The following is a 16,072-nucleotide window of genomic DNA, read 5'->3' on the forward strand; positions in this document are numbered from 1 at the left end:
TACGTAAACATACATAATATCTGACATATTTTATTAAAAAAAACAAAGAATATATATATATATTTGTTTCATATATCATATCAATATATATTATATATTGATATAAATAAGTAAATCAATTTTATAAACTCACCACTATTGCGTAACCATAAATCATGTCTCGCACCCGTTTGTAATGGAAATCGAAATAAACGTTTTCCATCTTTTGTCCTAATATTTGTGCAATTTAAATACACACATTTATCGTAAAACCGGTGTTTACTCGACATTGTAAAATAAAAATAATAATTAGCACCAACACCAAAAAAAAAAGAAAATTAAAAAATGCGAAATTAAAGAAAACAGGACACTAACAAATAAACAACTAACACTAAAATAATCTTAATTAAAAAACTAATTATAGTTAAAATTAATATGAAAGAAACAAATATACTAAACACGCGTACACAACACGTAAAATTTATTTATTTCAAGGAAAAACAGCGTAAAGCGATCTCTATCGTATTATAACTCTGAGCGTATTATGCGATGCAATCTGTGGCACAGCGAGTGGACTGATTGTCGTATACAGATTGCAAGAAACATTTGAACTAAAAAAAATTGAATATCTAAATTATGTGTGTGGGCGTTTGCATTAATAATTAAATTCCTTGCAGAATTAAAAAATAATTTATTTTGTTCCATTACAAAAAAAATTATCAAATAATGATATATTGATTATTACACATTTATACACATAATAACTTATTTGAAAAAAGTGAAAAAAAAATCTGAAAAAGGCAGGGGTTTGAACTTGAAATGTCCACGATTTCAGCTCGTCATCTTAGTTGCTCGGCTACGCATGCTACTTGACGTTCTTTTATACCGGCATGATACATTAGGCATGGAAACTTTAAATAATTGTACATTATTGCACGTTGACATTGCACTTCATATTAATAGAAGCGGCGATAAATATTAAATATAATATAATATATATTAAAAATTACATTCCAAAATCCAGGTGGTCGAACAATTAATCGTTCTTTTTATTTTAATTAAAATAAGATTTATATATTTCATTACACATATACATATATATATATATATTTTAATAATTATATTTTAGTTTTTATACAAATTATATAAATACATATATATATATATATATATATATAAATAAAGAAAAAAGATCGCACATATACAGAATGAATACGTGATACTGTGTTAACACGAAAATTATGGGCGTAGCACGGACTCGCACCAAATACAAACTTTATCGACCCTGCCAGAAAATGGGTGTGCAGTTAGTTCCGATATTAAAAACGGGTGCGAGGGGCGCTTCAAGCAGTCCCGTAAAAACGGTAACAGCCAAAACGCCGGCCTGGCCGCTCTCATCTTTCTCTCTGATAAGGCAATCAAAACATACGGAACGGAACGCGCGGAAATGCGGGACTCTAGTAAAGTTTAGTTACTTTCTCTTCCGCGTTTCCGCGCGTCCATGTAATCGCACCCTCACTCAAAGAACCGTAATAGCTACTCTGAAATATATATGTTGTGTGTGTGTGTGTGTGGGTATGTGGTGTGTGTGGGTGTGTGGGTGTGTGTATGTGTGTATGTGTGTGGGGTGTGTGTGTGTGTGTGGTGTGTGTGTGTGTGTGGGGGAGGGGGGTTGTGCGCGCGCGTGAGTGTATGTACATATATGCGCATATACACACGTTACGTAGTATTATAAAACAGTATGACATATGCATTAATTTATATTATTTGACAAGTTTTAGCTTCGTCGATTAATTTTGGAAGAGAAAAAAACTACGTAAATTGCGAATATATATACATATATATAAGGAAATCTTTTGCATAACAATTTTGGACATGTATTTTTATGCATATAACCTGTAAGAGAGAGGAAATCGAAGAGATGTATCGGAAAAGCGGAGAGAGAAAGGGATATTAGCACCACTCTTGTGTTAAGGTGGGCCGTATTCGGGATGGTCTTGCAGAAAGTTGGCTGCAATTTTGTCAAAGGTTTTCGACATGTACGCATTAGAACAAGCGAGTCTCGTGGCAACAGGAGCTTCCAACGATCATATACGGCTTTACCACGGCTTACGCCACAAGAGGTACCTTAATAAGTCGAATTAACATTTTTTTTAATTATATAAATCTCCAACTAGCAAATTAACGTCATAAATGTCAAAATGACGTCATTTGACATTTAATGACATTTTGACGCCTAATAACGTCATTCAACGTCAGAATGATGTATGTTTGTTGTATTTGGGTCTTATAATGATAATTAAATATAATAAAAGATAATTGAAATAAAATGTCAAAGCAAAGCTGTTCTCGTTTTTTCACAAAGGGTACACTTTTAGTTGCATCTTTAAAAGTAATGGCTTAAATTTATGATAAAACTTGTATATACATTACATATGTATATATAACTTTAATTGTTACAGGTTACAAATGTTTTGCAAGCCAACGAATATACCAAAGAATTTTCTAGTTTGGGTTCCATAAAATATTATGATTCTAATCAATTAGCATCCAATAATCCCATAGAAGATACACGAGCCGAGGCTCAATGTTTATTAACTAAAGGTACAGGTGTGAACAAAACTGTATAGTTAATTCTTATTTGCGAAAAAAAATTGTTTCGCTAAAAAGTATTCAAATATTATCTATATACATAGATAATTCAAATATATGCATAATTTTAGCGCCAGGTGTTATAACATTTGCAGATTCTTCAGGGTGACTTTACGTTTATTATTGAATGCATTGCGATTAGTTATTGTTTCCAATCTCTTATTTATAGGTATATTATTGGGAGTTTTCGATGGTCATGGCGGTGGTGCCTGTGCACAAGTGGTATCAAAAAGACTCTTTCGTTATATATCAGCGTGTTTATTACCACCAAAATTACTGCAACAATACTTGAATTCTATTGATTCCGACAAAAAATTAGAATTGCTCGAGACCTTCAATGATAAAGTAGAATTTGTAGCCGAGATTAGAGATCTTTATCAGGCGAGCTTTTTAAATTTCGTAAAGGACTTGGTGAAATCGGATAGCAGGAAGGAATTTCAAATGGAGAGGGCTTTGGAGGATGCATTTCTTAGACTAGATAATGACTTATCGAACGAGGCTTTGTTACAACTGAATAGAAAGGATGCAAGAACTCTTGCTGTTGCAATGTCAGGTACAGTGGCTGTTGTAGCACACATTGATGGCCCTCATCTCCATGTTGCTGGCGTAGGCGATAGCAAAGCCGTATTAGGAGTGCTATCAGGTTTGCTGCTTCTTTTTAATCTCTATTCATTTAATATTAACACATTTTCAGTGGGATACTCTTATATTATAAAATAATTATTTCACTTTTTTCTAAAATTGCAAGTTGATACAATCCCAGATAGCAAACTGACATCATTTTGACGTTTAATGACATCAGTCTGCTACCTGGAATACAATACACAATAAACTAATGGAATACAATAAACTAACTAAATCTATAACTGGTTTCTATCACAGTTCTCTATCATTAAAATAACAGAAAAAAATTAAAAATGAAAACTTTAAAATATTATTTTTATAACTACATTTATTGTTTGACATAGAAGAAAATTTACTTCTTACAAATTTAAATAGAGATAATATTAAATTATATGTATATATGAGGAATATTAAAATTAAAAAAGAGAAATTTTTAATATTTATGTATTTTAAAAAAAATTTAATATCTTTACATATACAAGTAAAATTTAATCTTTTTTATATGATATTTTAATAAGAAATTTTTATTTCTTCACTTGAGATACTTTAAAAAGCAACAATTTATTTTAATTTTTTTTAGTTAATCAGAACAAGTGTTTCTTATAGATTTTCGACTACAAAAAAAACAATGTTGCTATTCAAATTGTTCCATCACATTAGGTTTTAAAGTTATCTTGAATTTTAAGATGAGAAGTTATAGTGATTTAAAGGAAAAAAAATATATAATATAATAAAATATATAATACATTTTTTCATTAATTAAAAATTTTTTATGTTAAAATGTCAAAATTTTATATATATATATATATATATATATATATATATATAATGTGACTTATTAAAACAAAAATTAAAAGAAAATATTTTCTTATATGGAATTTAATTGATTCTGAAAAAATTGTTCCAATTTTAGAATTGTATTTTTTTCAAATATTTTTAATAAAATTACTATATTTTATTAAAGAAAAGAACGGTACCTAATAACTTTGAAACCGACCATTCGTTTTCATTAATCTCACCAAATATGAAATATATGCCTGCTATTCTATTCATTATATTCTTGACATACACATTTTTATTATTTGCGAGATAATTTTATATTCTTTACTAATGAGAAATTAATGTGTAAACATTTATCTACTTTTATTATTTTAATGACAGTTATAATGATTTATTATATATTATTTCTATAAGTCACCAATTTCTCATCTTAAGGCTCCTCGCTGATGTTAGATTGTGACGTCAGAAGCGAGAAAGCCGAAAATTCTTAGATACTATTTTGAAATAAAAAGATATTTCGAAGAAACAGCACTTCAGATGCATACTTTTAAAATATCTCGAAAATTACCTTTTTCCCTTTATCATCAATCAACAGCTGTATATAAAATGACTGTAATGTTAGTCAAAATGATTGACTATCAAGGGAAAAGAATAATTTTCGAGGTATTTTAAAAGAGTATGCTAAAATCATTTGAAAGTAAATAATAGTTGTCTCAAAGGTTGCCAGTAAAAATAAATAAATAAATAACTGAATAAGTCGAAAGTGTTTCATCAAAATATCTTTTCATTTAAAAATGACATTTAAGAATTTTTAACAAGTTCCAGGTAGCAAATTGACGTCATAATAACATCATTTGACGTCGAATAATATCATTTTAACATTTTTGGTGTCAGTTTGCTACTTGAGGTGCTTTCTCGCCTCTGACGTCACAATCTAACATGGCCATGGCGATGATCCAGAAGCCTTAAAATTTAAAATATCTTTGAAATCTGACGTGTGGAGCAATTTAGAACTTGTTTTCTGTAGCCGATAATCTACAAGCACCACCTACTTTTGATTAGAATTACTTGACAAAAAGTCTTTTCGTCGGCTTGTGTTAAATAAATTTATCGTAGAAAACTGTAAAAATAAAATCAATATGTATAAATAAAATTTGCCTGTTTAGAAACCGACGGATGGTCGGCTAAGATAATGACGGTGGAGCATAACGCCGATAATCGCGCGGAAGTGGAGAGAGTCCTGTCGGAGCATCCATCGAACGAGAAGTCGACCGTGATCAAAATGGAGAGACTGCTCGGCCAATTGGCGCCGCTCCGTTCCCTGGGCGACTTCCGTTACAAGTGGAACAAGGATGTAATGAAGAAAATCGTGCCGTTCTTTGGCAAGGCAGCGATCCCGCCAAACTATCACACCCCGCCGTACCTGACTGCCAGTCCGGACGTCAAGTATCACAGACTTACGCCCAGAGACAAGTTCCTCATAATAGGCAGCGACGGACTGTGGGAACTGATCTCGCCGTTGCAGGCCGTACGTCTGGTGGGAGAGCACATGAGCGGCAAGGTCACCCTCAGCCCACTGAGATTGCCGAGGAAAAATATGAGATTGTCGGATATAAACGAGATGTTACTACAACGTAAGGAGGGCCTGAAGAAGAAGCCCCTGGACAGTAACGCGGCGACGCATTTGCTGAGAAACGCTCTGGGCGGTACGGAATATGGGACGGATCACGTGAAACTGTCGCAATTGTTGACCCTGCCGAGCGAGGTGGTACGAATATTTCGCGACGACATCACAATCACAATCGTTTATATGGACTCGGAATTTCTGAGGCACTGTCCTCCCTGAAAGTATCAATATATAGAATTTTTTTAAGACAGGAAATGCGTTACCGCATCGTCCTGACCGGCTCTTGAGGGAGTTAGCCAGGGTGTGGGGGACTCTCGGTCTTAACCCGAAGGCCAAGACCGCATACCGCCCTAAAACTTCTATAGCCCCTGGCCGTTAACGGGATTGTCTCTAGAAACCAGGAACCGCTCGTGCATAACTTCTGATGAATATATATAATTGCCAAATTCCCCATTTTTTAAAATTATATTAATTAGTATACAGAGTTTGTTATTTATTCTTAGTTAACAATAAAAACAATTTACATGAAAACACCAGTTTGAATATTGGCGATATACATATGTATATATGTAACACTCTCTCGGTGTATTACATGATACTCATTATGCTCTATTTATTTGTGTTCTTCAATGTTAGCGATTTCCTTAAATTATATCTAACCACGCCACATTCAATTCTCGCAAGCGATATTATTAAAATTGGAATAATACAAGAGCAGTTAAAAATCATAATCAAAGGTGTGATAAAGAAATAACTAAAATCTATATATAAACCTATATAAATGTTTTTTTTTTTACACGATTATGTTGTTAGGTTGTATATATCAGAGTGATTATATAGTAAAGCATTAAACGCAAGGTTTGTCATATACCTCATCATTTTTCTATTTTGCATTTTTGTGATAAAAAATAATCTATCTCTTCCATTTTATATAAAGTCTAAGACTTTTCATCTGAAAATATATATATATATGATTTATTTCTTAATTTATGTACTATTTTCGCCAAGTAAATAAACGAACGAGTTTTATAAGTTTATACAATGCCAGATTGTATTCGTTTCGCGCTTGAAAAGAGGACTAAGAAGATAGAAAAAAAAGAAACTCGTTTTCAAGTAATTATTTATATAGACGTTTAAATCAAATGTTATTGTAAGAGGAATAAGGCGAGCGTGTACACTAAGGACATTTTAATTGAGTTATAAATCAATTTATACTTATAATTACGCGAAAGCCCAAAGACATCTCAACCTTCTTGACCAAAATCTTCTTTGAATTTTTCTAGCTTTGCCAAATCTTCTTCATTCACGGTAGGACGGGTCGTTGCTAGCGATTTTAACATGTCTTTCTAAAATGACAATATCACGTTATCATATTAAAATATTTCCTTTGTAAGTGTATAGGATACAGGGTTAAAACTTAAAATATGAATTTAAGACTTTTCAAAATAAGTAAAAGGAGTTTTGACGAATTATAATAAAATGAAAAATAAAATTTGTAGTAAATAAAATAATTTACATTAATTTATTTGTTTACTATAACCTGATGATAATTTCATAACCTTATATTTTATATTCAAAATGTGTAGATGCTATTTCTTGAACAAAGTATTTAAATATCTTTGGGAGAACTAATTTTAATTTGAAGTCTTAAGTTTCAACGTTTAACTTTTATAATTTTTTAATAAACAAAAATTGAAAAAAAATGTAAACAAAAATATATATGAACCATCTTGTAGTAGAAATAGAGGAAGATAAATAAACAAAAATTTTTTAAATATTAAATTGTTCCTCCTTGAAGTGAGCTGAAATGTTCACGAACCGTTAAAATAAAACAAAAAGTCTACGCAATTCAAACCCGAGAAACAATTTTAATATTCACACCGCGAAAGGCTGTAATATCAATTTTTTTTACCAAACTTACCATAGTAACTGGTGGCTCGAACAACTTGTCGCCTTCCACTTCCATCCAATTCATTTCTATGGCGGCTGGATCACCAGGGGAGCACGGAGTAAGTAAATCATTGACAATAATGGAAGGATCCTTGGGCGACGGTCCTGTGACGCGTTTGAAATGCGTAGCCGTTTGCACTTGCCGGATAGGTTGCATCAGAGCGTCTCGTACAATGATGCTTATATCGGCTCCGGAGTAACCGTCCGTGGATGCTGCTAATTTCTTGTAATCGTCTTCCGTTAAACAATGCGATGTGTTACCCAAGTGGAGCTTGAACATAGCAGCACGTGCTTGTTTTTCAGGCAGCGGAATATAAATCCTCTTTTCGAATCTTCGCCTGATCGCGGAATCCAAAACCCAAGGTATATTGGTGGCTCCCAGGACAAGTATATTTTCATTATGGTTTCCTACACCTTTTTTTAAGGATAGAAAAAATTTATCAGATTTACGTTTATTTACTTCGACTAATAAAATATTAATTATTAATATTAATAGCTTTTTCATCAATTTATAATGATTAAATATTTAATTTTTTATTAATATTAATATTTAAAAAATACTAATAAAAAATTAAATATTTAAAAAAATATTCATCCTTTGAACATACCTTGCATCTGAACTAGAAATTCTGTTTTTATCCTCCTTGCAGATTCGGACTCGTTGTCCGAACGCGACGAGCACAGCGAATCTATCTCGTCAATGAATATAATACTACGTTCCTTTTGTCGTGCTAGTTCGAACAAATTTTTTACAAGCTTCTCCGACTCTCCTAGCCATTTACTCACTAAATCTGACGACGATGCGGGGAAGAAGGTAGCTTGATTGGCTTCCGTTGCCACGGCCTTTGCCAAATATGATTTATCGGTACCCGGTGGCTGATGGAAAATGCAATTAAAAATTAAATATATCTATCTGAATGCAATTAAGTCGTATATCAAATCAATTTCATCAAATATACGTACTCCAAATAATAGAATACCTTTCCAAGGTATGCGTCTTCCGGTAAAGAGATGAGGAAAGTGCATCGGCAGGATAACAGCCTCTTTCAGAGCCTCTATGGCTCCGTCAAGGCCGATAACGTCGCTCCATTTAACATTTGTGTTCTCGTTTATTATGACGCCTTCCAACTTGCTCTGCAATTTTTTCTTCTCCGGATCGCTATCAGTGTCGCTATCACCGCTCTCGCTCTTCTTATCTTCGTTCTTCGCGTTCTTATCTTCCCCAGCTTTAATTGGCTTTTTCTTACTCTTCTTCAAGTAAGCTTTCAATTTTTCCGCCCTCTCTAAATACTGCATACACTTTGTTCTTATACTCTCCTTCACTTTATCTCCATGCGTCTCGTCTGAAATTCAAAATATTTCATAAAAACGTCAAATGTCATGTAAAATATTATACAATTATAAAGTAAAATATAATTATAATAAAAAAAAATATATATATGTATATAGTTGTTAAAAATATCAGTTGTGCAACTTACTAAAATTACTTCATTATTTAATAATAATGATTGTAACTTTATTATCCTACAATCATTGTTATTAAATGATAAAATAATTTTAACTTTCCAATTAATAAGCCTAAAATTAATATAGTTTAAAAAAAATATTCGTGAAAAATTGTTAAAAACATCAGTTACCGCAACTTACTAAAATTATTTCATTAAATAATAACAATGATTGTAGGCTAACTGTGCAAACCTATAATTATTATTAAATGATAAAATAATTTTAACTTTCCAATTAGTAAGCCTAAAATTCAATTAATACAGTTAAAAAATATTTGTGAAAAATTGTTAAAAACATCAATTGCACAACTTACTAAAATTACTTCATTATTTAATAATGATATAATTGTAAGGTAACTCTGCAACCCCTACAATTATTGTTATTAAATGATAAAATAATTTAAATTTTCTAATTAATAAGCCTAAAATTAATTCTCATTATTACATTTGATTGAGTGTAAAAAGTATTCAACGCCATGCTCATATAATCTGAGAGCTTCCTCATAGTTCTTATTACGATCCTCCTCTGTAGCCTTTGTCACCAGGTCTATGGCTTTCTATAAAAATCATACAACGGGTAAGAATGTTATATCAGTGGTATATATTTATATATATGGATTCATTTACCTGCAATATTGCTGAAGCCATTATTCGCACTTTTGCTCAGCAAAAAAGTTAAATATACACAGTACAGACTTATTCCATACCTGTTGATCTCTGAAACGATTAAATAATACTCGGAATCAAACATTACTTATCGATGATATCACAGCTGACAAATACGTCATTTTTTGAAAACATCATCCCGAAGAATATATTGACATTATTTGACAATTAATGAAATTTTGGTTTTTTCTTCAATTCTTCTTTTTTGGTTATGCAATAAAACTCGATAAAATCATATCGAGTCGTTTTTTTTTGTTTTTTCGACGAAATACAGGAATATAAACGTTGCAGGATTCTCGCAAAATTTTGTACAAACCTAATCTTAATGCATGCGTTTTATAGAGAATACAATTTGATTCTTCCTAGATTAACGTTATTATCATAAAATTCAGGATATACTTCCACACATTCATTACCATTTTGACCTCTACTTTGAATGCCACTGCACAAATATTTGCTTTTTAGAGATCAATGCGTCCTATTACTCGCTTTTTATTATTCTTCTTCGATTAATGATGGCACCACAAGGGCCGACCCGCACGGCCACGTCTTTAAAGACCTGATGACGTATATTCGTAAGGCCTCTTGCACAATGCCAGACAACAAACAAGAATAAGAAATAGAAAATGTTAACCAATCGGAAAAGGAAATAGATATTATTCTCTGTTCCTATTGGTGAATATTTTCTATTTTTTTATTTTTATTGCCTGTTGCTTAGCATTGTGGAAGAGGCTGAAGGTCTGATTCACAATGAGCGATTTAAGCCGAAACTTGAAATTGATCAATCAATTCATTTCAAAAATTAAAGAGATTGTTAAGGGTCGGCAGGCGACATGGTGGAGACGCCTATCGGCCGGCCGGGAATTAGAGATTCTTATATTCCAGATATTAGCGAAACTACTGAATGAATCTTATTAAATTTATGATATTCTTAATCAGTAAGCTCAAATGCAGTCCGCCAAAGAGTTATTTATTGAAAAAAAGATGAAAATAAAATTTATAATATAACTTGGGGGAATGCGCAGCTAGTAACGGGTAAGGTTGGGTTAGCCAGGAGTCCGTATTTTATTTATTATAAATTTTTCAGAGCAAAAATGCAAAATCCGACTCTTTGGCGGACTACTTTATTATATCAAGAATATATTAAAAAAAAAAAAACCAAAGTTATGTCACTTATTTTATGAAATATCTGGACGATAAGATTCTCACTAGATTCATAAGGAGCAGGGGAAATTTCCGTGGTAACATACTAGATTTGTTCACGTCGCATGCCCCAACATGCTCCTTCTTACTCCAATGCGCTCGTATTGGTGCGCTCCTCGAATTGGACCAATACGAGCTCATTGAAGTAAAAAAGAGCAAGTTAGGGCATGCGACGCGAACAAACCTATACTGACAGCTAACAGCTTGACAAGGAGAGACTATCATTCTGTCCTTGTCTCTCTTACATCGCATATGTAGTAACATCCATGTAGACACAAACACTAATGCGTTGAACGAATGCGATTATTGGGAGATATCAGCAAAAACCGGTTTTCGTATTATCATTGTTTCTCTGTATATGTATATTATATGTAAAAGAACAATAAGAATAGCAATAATTCTTGCCTAACATTATCTTCCAATTATCGTTTCGTGTACGCAATATATATTTCACATTATGCATCTGTAACAAATAATCGAATGATTTATTTAAATATTTGCATATAATCTATATAAATCTATATAATAAATAAAATGTGTAATAAATTATCGAATGATTTATTTAAATGCATATAATCTATGTAAATAAAATATGTACAAATAAAATAATATTTATGCAAATATTATTTTATTTGTGTACATATTTTATTTATATACCCAAACAACACCAAGTCCAAAATTGGCGCGTAAGATATCTTTATAAGATGTCTTTTTGATATCATATCATAAGATAGCTGTCTTAAAGATTTCTTAATGCTATCTTATGCGTCAATTTTAGACTTGGTGCTGTCTGGGTAGATAATATGCAAATTAATATGTTTATATATATGCACATACATAGATATGACAATATAGCGTTATCGTGATTTTTTCGATTATTAAAGTTATATTGTATAATCTCTCTCTTATCTCTTTCTCTCTGCTACATAAATACTATTATAACGTAAAAGAACTTACGAGTAACGTATGATGGCTCAATGCAATAATATTCAATCACGTAAAAAACTTGAGTTCAAATATATCAATATCAATTTTTTTACAATATATTAGAATATAGAAAAAATTATAGAAGTATAAGGCGATAAACTTGAAAATTTTTAAATATTGAAAATATTTTAATCATTTTTACAATTACATACACTATATATATATATATATATATATATATATATATATAAATGCAAAATAAGTCCGTAAATAAATTTATCAAGTAATAAATCCGTTGCATGCTCGCAGCTACATATGCACACACAAATAGCTGGTATGTTGATTTTTATTAAAAATTTATTTTCTGTATTATTTTGCATTTATATAGTGTGTATGTGGGTGTGTGTGTGTGTGTGTGTGTGTGTGTGTGTGCGCGCGCGCGTTTAGTAAAAATATTTTCAATATATTTATAAAATTTTTATTGCTGAAATATATTTTTTTATCATTTCTCTGTATTCCAATATATTATTAAAAAATTGATATTGATATATTTGAACTCTAATAATTTACTGGGTGATACATACTGAACATCCTTTGCATTGATCAATATTACTCGACATAAGTTCTTTTATATTATAAGTATTTATGGAGCAAATTATACAATAACATCAATAATAGAAAGAAATCAAGAATAACCAACGCATATTCGTCAATCTATGATTGCTATACAAGCTAATAATAATTTATATTCGTTCTCTTATTCTTGTCTCTCGAAAAATTATAAGCAATAAATTATCAAATCTAACAAGTACCCGTGTCTAACATTGTAGACTAATTTACTTTCAATTATGCTACTGTTATTATTTATCATTAGACAATTATAAAACATATATATATATATATATATATATATATAGCACTACAAATTATATATGTATATGTTTTATAATTTATTTTATATTTTATTATTTGACAAGTTAAATCTCTCCGAATCATAATTTGCGCTTACATCTTAAAGACGAAATGCTGTAACTCTCTGATATTCCAATCTGTATTTTTGAAAAGGACCACATCCCGTATGGTCGAAATGTTAAAATAAATATATATACAACTTTAATTTGAGGCCAGTGTAGTCAGACCAAATCTATAACCTCTGTTTTATAATTGTCTAATGATAAATAATAACAGTAGCATATATAATTGAGAGTAAATTAGTATATTTTATATATATATATATTTATATATAAATAATATATCCACATATGTGCATAAGCATATATAAAATTTACAAAAATGGGTGCTTATTAGTCTTGCTGCGTTACTGCTTTCTGCTACGGAAGGCCAGAAAGCATTTTTAGGCGGCATCTCGCGTATACCGGCACGGTAGAGGAACAAGGAAAACACGTGATTATCGGTCCTTGTCTCTCTTACGTGCGTCCGCGTGAGCGATGCAGTGGTGTATGTACGTGTACAGACATACACCACTACATAAAACCCGAGAATTGGTTTCTCGGCGTTGGCAACACTGAGACCGGAGTTTCGCGTTGTCACCGCACGAGGTCTCCAATATCAATTCGGAGTTTGCCTGGGTGTACTGCCGACCCTTAAGGGTGCGATTACATGGACGCGCGGAAACGCGGAAACGCGGAAGAGAAAGTAACTAAACTTTACTAGAGTCCCGCATTTCCGCGCGTTCCGTTCCGTCTGTTTTGATTGCCTTATATTACATGGAGCACATTTTGAGCAGAAAAGCGGAACGGTATAGTGACAAATAGACATTTGTATTAATTTTTTAAATTTATATTTACTTAATTCATTGTAATTCCTTTTAATATGTTCATCTTTTCAACTTATCTATTGAATACAAGCATTTTAATCAATAAATATAGTTAAATATTAATATTTTATAATTCCCCGTTCCGCTTTTCCGCTCAAAATGTGCTCCATGTAATATAAGGCAATCAAAACAGACGGAACGGAACGCGCGAAAATGCGGGACTCTAGTAAAGTTTAGTTACTTTCTCTCCCGCGTTTCCGCGTTTCCGCGTTTCCGCGCGTCCATGTAATCGCACCCTAAGGGTCGACAGGTCGGTCGGCCAAACTCCGAATTGATGTTGGAGACCTCGCGCGGTGACAACGCGAAACTCCGATTTCAATGTTGCCAACGCCGAGAAACCAATTCTCGGGTTTTATGTAGTGGTGCATGTCTGTACACGTACATACACCATTGCATTGCTCACGCGGACGCACCGTAGAGAGACAAGGACCGATAATCACGTGTTCTCCTTGTTCCTCTACCGTGCCGGTATACGCGAGATGCCGCCTGAAAATGCTTTCTGGCCTTCCGTAGCAGAAGGCAGTAGCGTAGCAAGGCTAATAAGTACCTACTTTTTATAAATTTTATATATCCTTATGCACATATGTGCGTATATATATATATATATTATATAAGGGATATATTGATTATTCTTGATTTCTTTTTGATTATTGATGCTATTGTATAATTTGCTCTAATAACTTATAACGTGAAAGAACGTACCGTTGAGTAATATATAATCAATGCAAGGATGTTCAGTATATCATCCAGTAAATTAGAGTTCAAATATATCAATATCAATTTTTTTATAATACAATATATATATATATATATATATATATATATATATTGGAATATAGAAAAATGATAAAATATATTTCGGCGATTTAAAAATTTTTTAATATATTGAAAATATTTTTACTACATATATATAAATGTAAAATAATTCAGAAAATAAATTTAATAAAAATCTACATACCAGCTGTGTGCATGTGTGCAATTGATTTATTGAAATTTATTTACGGAAGTATTTTGCATTTATATATTTATAGTGTGTGTAGTTGTAAAATGATTAAAATATTTTCAATATCAAATTTTTAAGTTTATCGCCTATATAAAAAATATATTTCTATGATTTTCTATATTTTAATATATTATAAAAAAATTGATATTGATATATTTGAACTCAAGTTTTTTACGTGATTAAATATTCTTGCATTGAGCCATCCCACACGGAACAAAAACCTCTAATGGATGTCCACTAGACATCCATCAAGGAAATTCAAAACCTCTATTAGACGTCCACGAAACCTCCTATAGACGTCTACTAGACATCCACAGTTCCGCAATTCATATATCCATTCGACATCCATTAGACGTATTCATGGATATTGTATGGACGTAATATGAAGTATACCATGGAGCAATTTGGACGTAATATGGAGCAATCATAGATATTTCATGGAGCTTTGATAGATAATAAATAGACGTTAATTGGAAGACATATAGATGTAGATTTTTGATTTTGTTTTGGTTTATTTCGCTGTAAATTAATGTAGACAATTTTTTTATTAACAGAAAATATTTTTATTGATGAAATAAATATGTTTATGAATACAAGTAAAACTAATATACAATATATTATTATAAAATTAATATAAGTATTTTTTATGGAATAAAATTAATATAAGTATTTATAATGTACATATAAATTTTTCTGCGACTTATCTAACTCCAAGAACGACAAAAAGAAAGATAAACGCATTTACAAATTTATGAAGACTTTTCTCGCTCCATTTTCGTTCTCAATACAAAAACTTCTCAAATTTACATATATATATATATATTTTTTTTCCGAGTAACGCGAGGACATACAGGGTTTGTCCGGAAAGTAATGCGTCGCATTTTTTTAAAAAAGAATTTATTGATCGCATAGGTAAAACAACTTAAAATTGTTCGAAGTATGACCCTTCTGCGTCAATACATTTTTGCCAACGCGATTTCCATGCGTCATAAGATTTCTGGAACTCCTTGACTGGGATGCTGTTCAGGGAGGCCGTCGAAGTAGCTTGTACGTTGTCAACCGACTCGAGCTGTTGTCCTTTGAGCTCCCTTTTCAGCCGAGGAAATAAAAAAAAGTCCGCCGGGGCCAAACTTTCTTGAGCATTTCAAAAATTTCCAGCGGCGTCTTGTCCAGCTTCACGCAAAACTTTATCGCATAGCGTTGCTCTATCGTTCTCTCCATCACAAGTTCGACGCGACCACTAAGCAGAGGTTCACAGAATAAGCCGTCCTAACCCTCCAAGCGCATGGAAACAATTGAGCGACCTACCGTTGGAAAGC

At 31.8% G+C, this 16,072-nt stretch overlaps 2 protein-coding genes across 5 annotated transcripts; one reads left to right on the forward strand and one right to left on the reverse strand.

Annotated features, from left to right (window-relative positions):
* Nucleotides 1-1,341: 1,341 nt before the first annotated feature.
* LOC114930806 (pyruvate dehydrogenase [acetyl-transferring]-phosphatase 1-like protein, mitochondrial) lies at nt 1,342-6,556 on the forward strand. 2 transcript variants are annotated; one of them, XM_085481581.1, is made up of 5 exons: nt 1,342-1,508; nt 1,755-2,102; nt 2,442-2,583; nt 2,801-3,274; nt 5,202-6,556. In XM_085481581.1, exons 2-5 carry the CDS (start codon nt 1,971-1,973, stop codon nt 5,879-5,881), a joined length of 1,428 nt encoding a protein of 475 aa, XP_085337707.1. In that variant the 5' UTR covers nt 1,342-1,508; nt 1,755-1,970; the 3' UTR covers nt 5,882-6,556. The 2 variants fall into 2 exon arrangements, with proteins under 2 accessions (XP_085337707.1, XP_085337708.1); XM_085481582.1 differs by having other exon boundaries at nt 1,761-2,102.
* Nucleotides 6,135-10,337, reverse strand: LOC114943478 (vacuolar protein sorting-associated protein 4-like). 3 transcript variants are annotated; one of them, XM_085481584.1, is made up of 8 exons: nt 10,200-10,337; nt 9,745-9,834; nt 9,563-9,674; nt 8,576-8,955; nt 8,221-8,488; nt 7,584-8,026; nt 6,878-7,008; nt 6,135-6,614 (listed from the first exon to the last, which is right to left on the reverse strand). In XM_085481584.1, exons 2-7 carry the CDS (start codon nt 9,763-9,765, stop codon nt 6,907-6,909), a joined length of 1,326 nt encoding a protein of 441 aa, XP_085337710.1. In that variant the 5' UTR covers nt 9,766-9,834; nt 10,200-10,337; the 3' UTR covers nt 6,135-6,614; nt 6,878-6,906. The 3 variants fall into 3 exon arrangements, with proteins under 3 accessions (XP_085337710.1, XP_085337709.1, XP_085337711.1); XM_085481583.1 differs by having other exon boundaries at nt 6,135-7,008; XM_085481585.1 differs by lacking the exon at nt 10,200-10,337 and adding an exon at nt 10,100-10,193 and having other exon boundaries at nt 6,135-7,008.
* Between the last annotated feature and the right edge of the window lie 5,735 nt (nt 10,338-16,072).

This window comes from Nylanderia fulva, unplaced genomic scaffold (assembly GCF_048542155.1).
Source record: "Nylanderia fulva isolate GAGA-0341 unplaced genomic scaffold, ASM4854215v1 Scaffold182, whole genome shotgun sequence".
Lineage (NCBI taxonomy): Eukaryota > Metazoa > Arthropoda > Insecta > Hymenoptera > Formicidae > Nylanderia > Nylanderia fulva.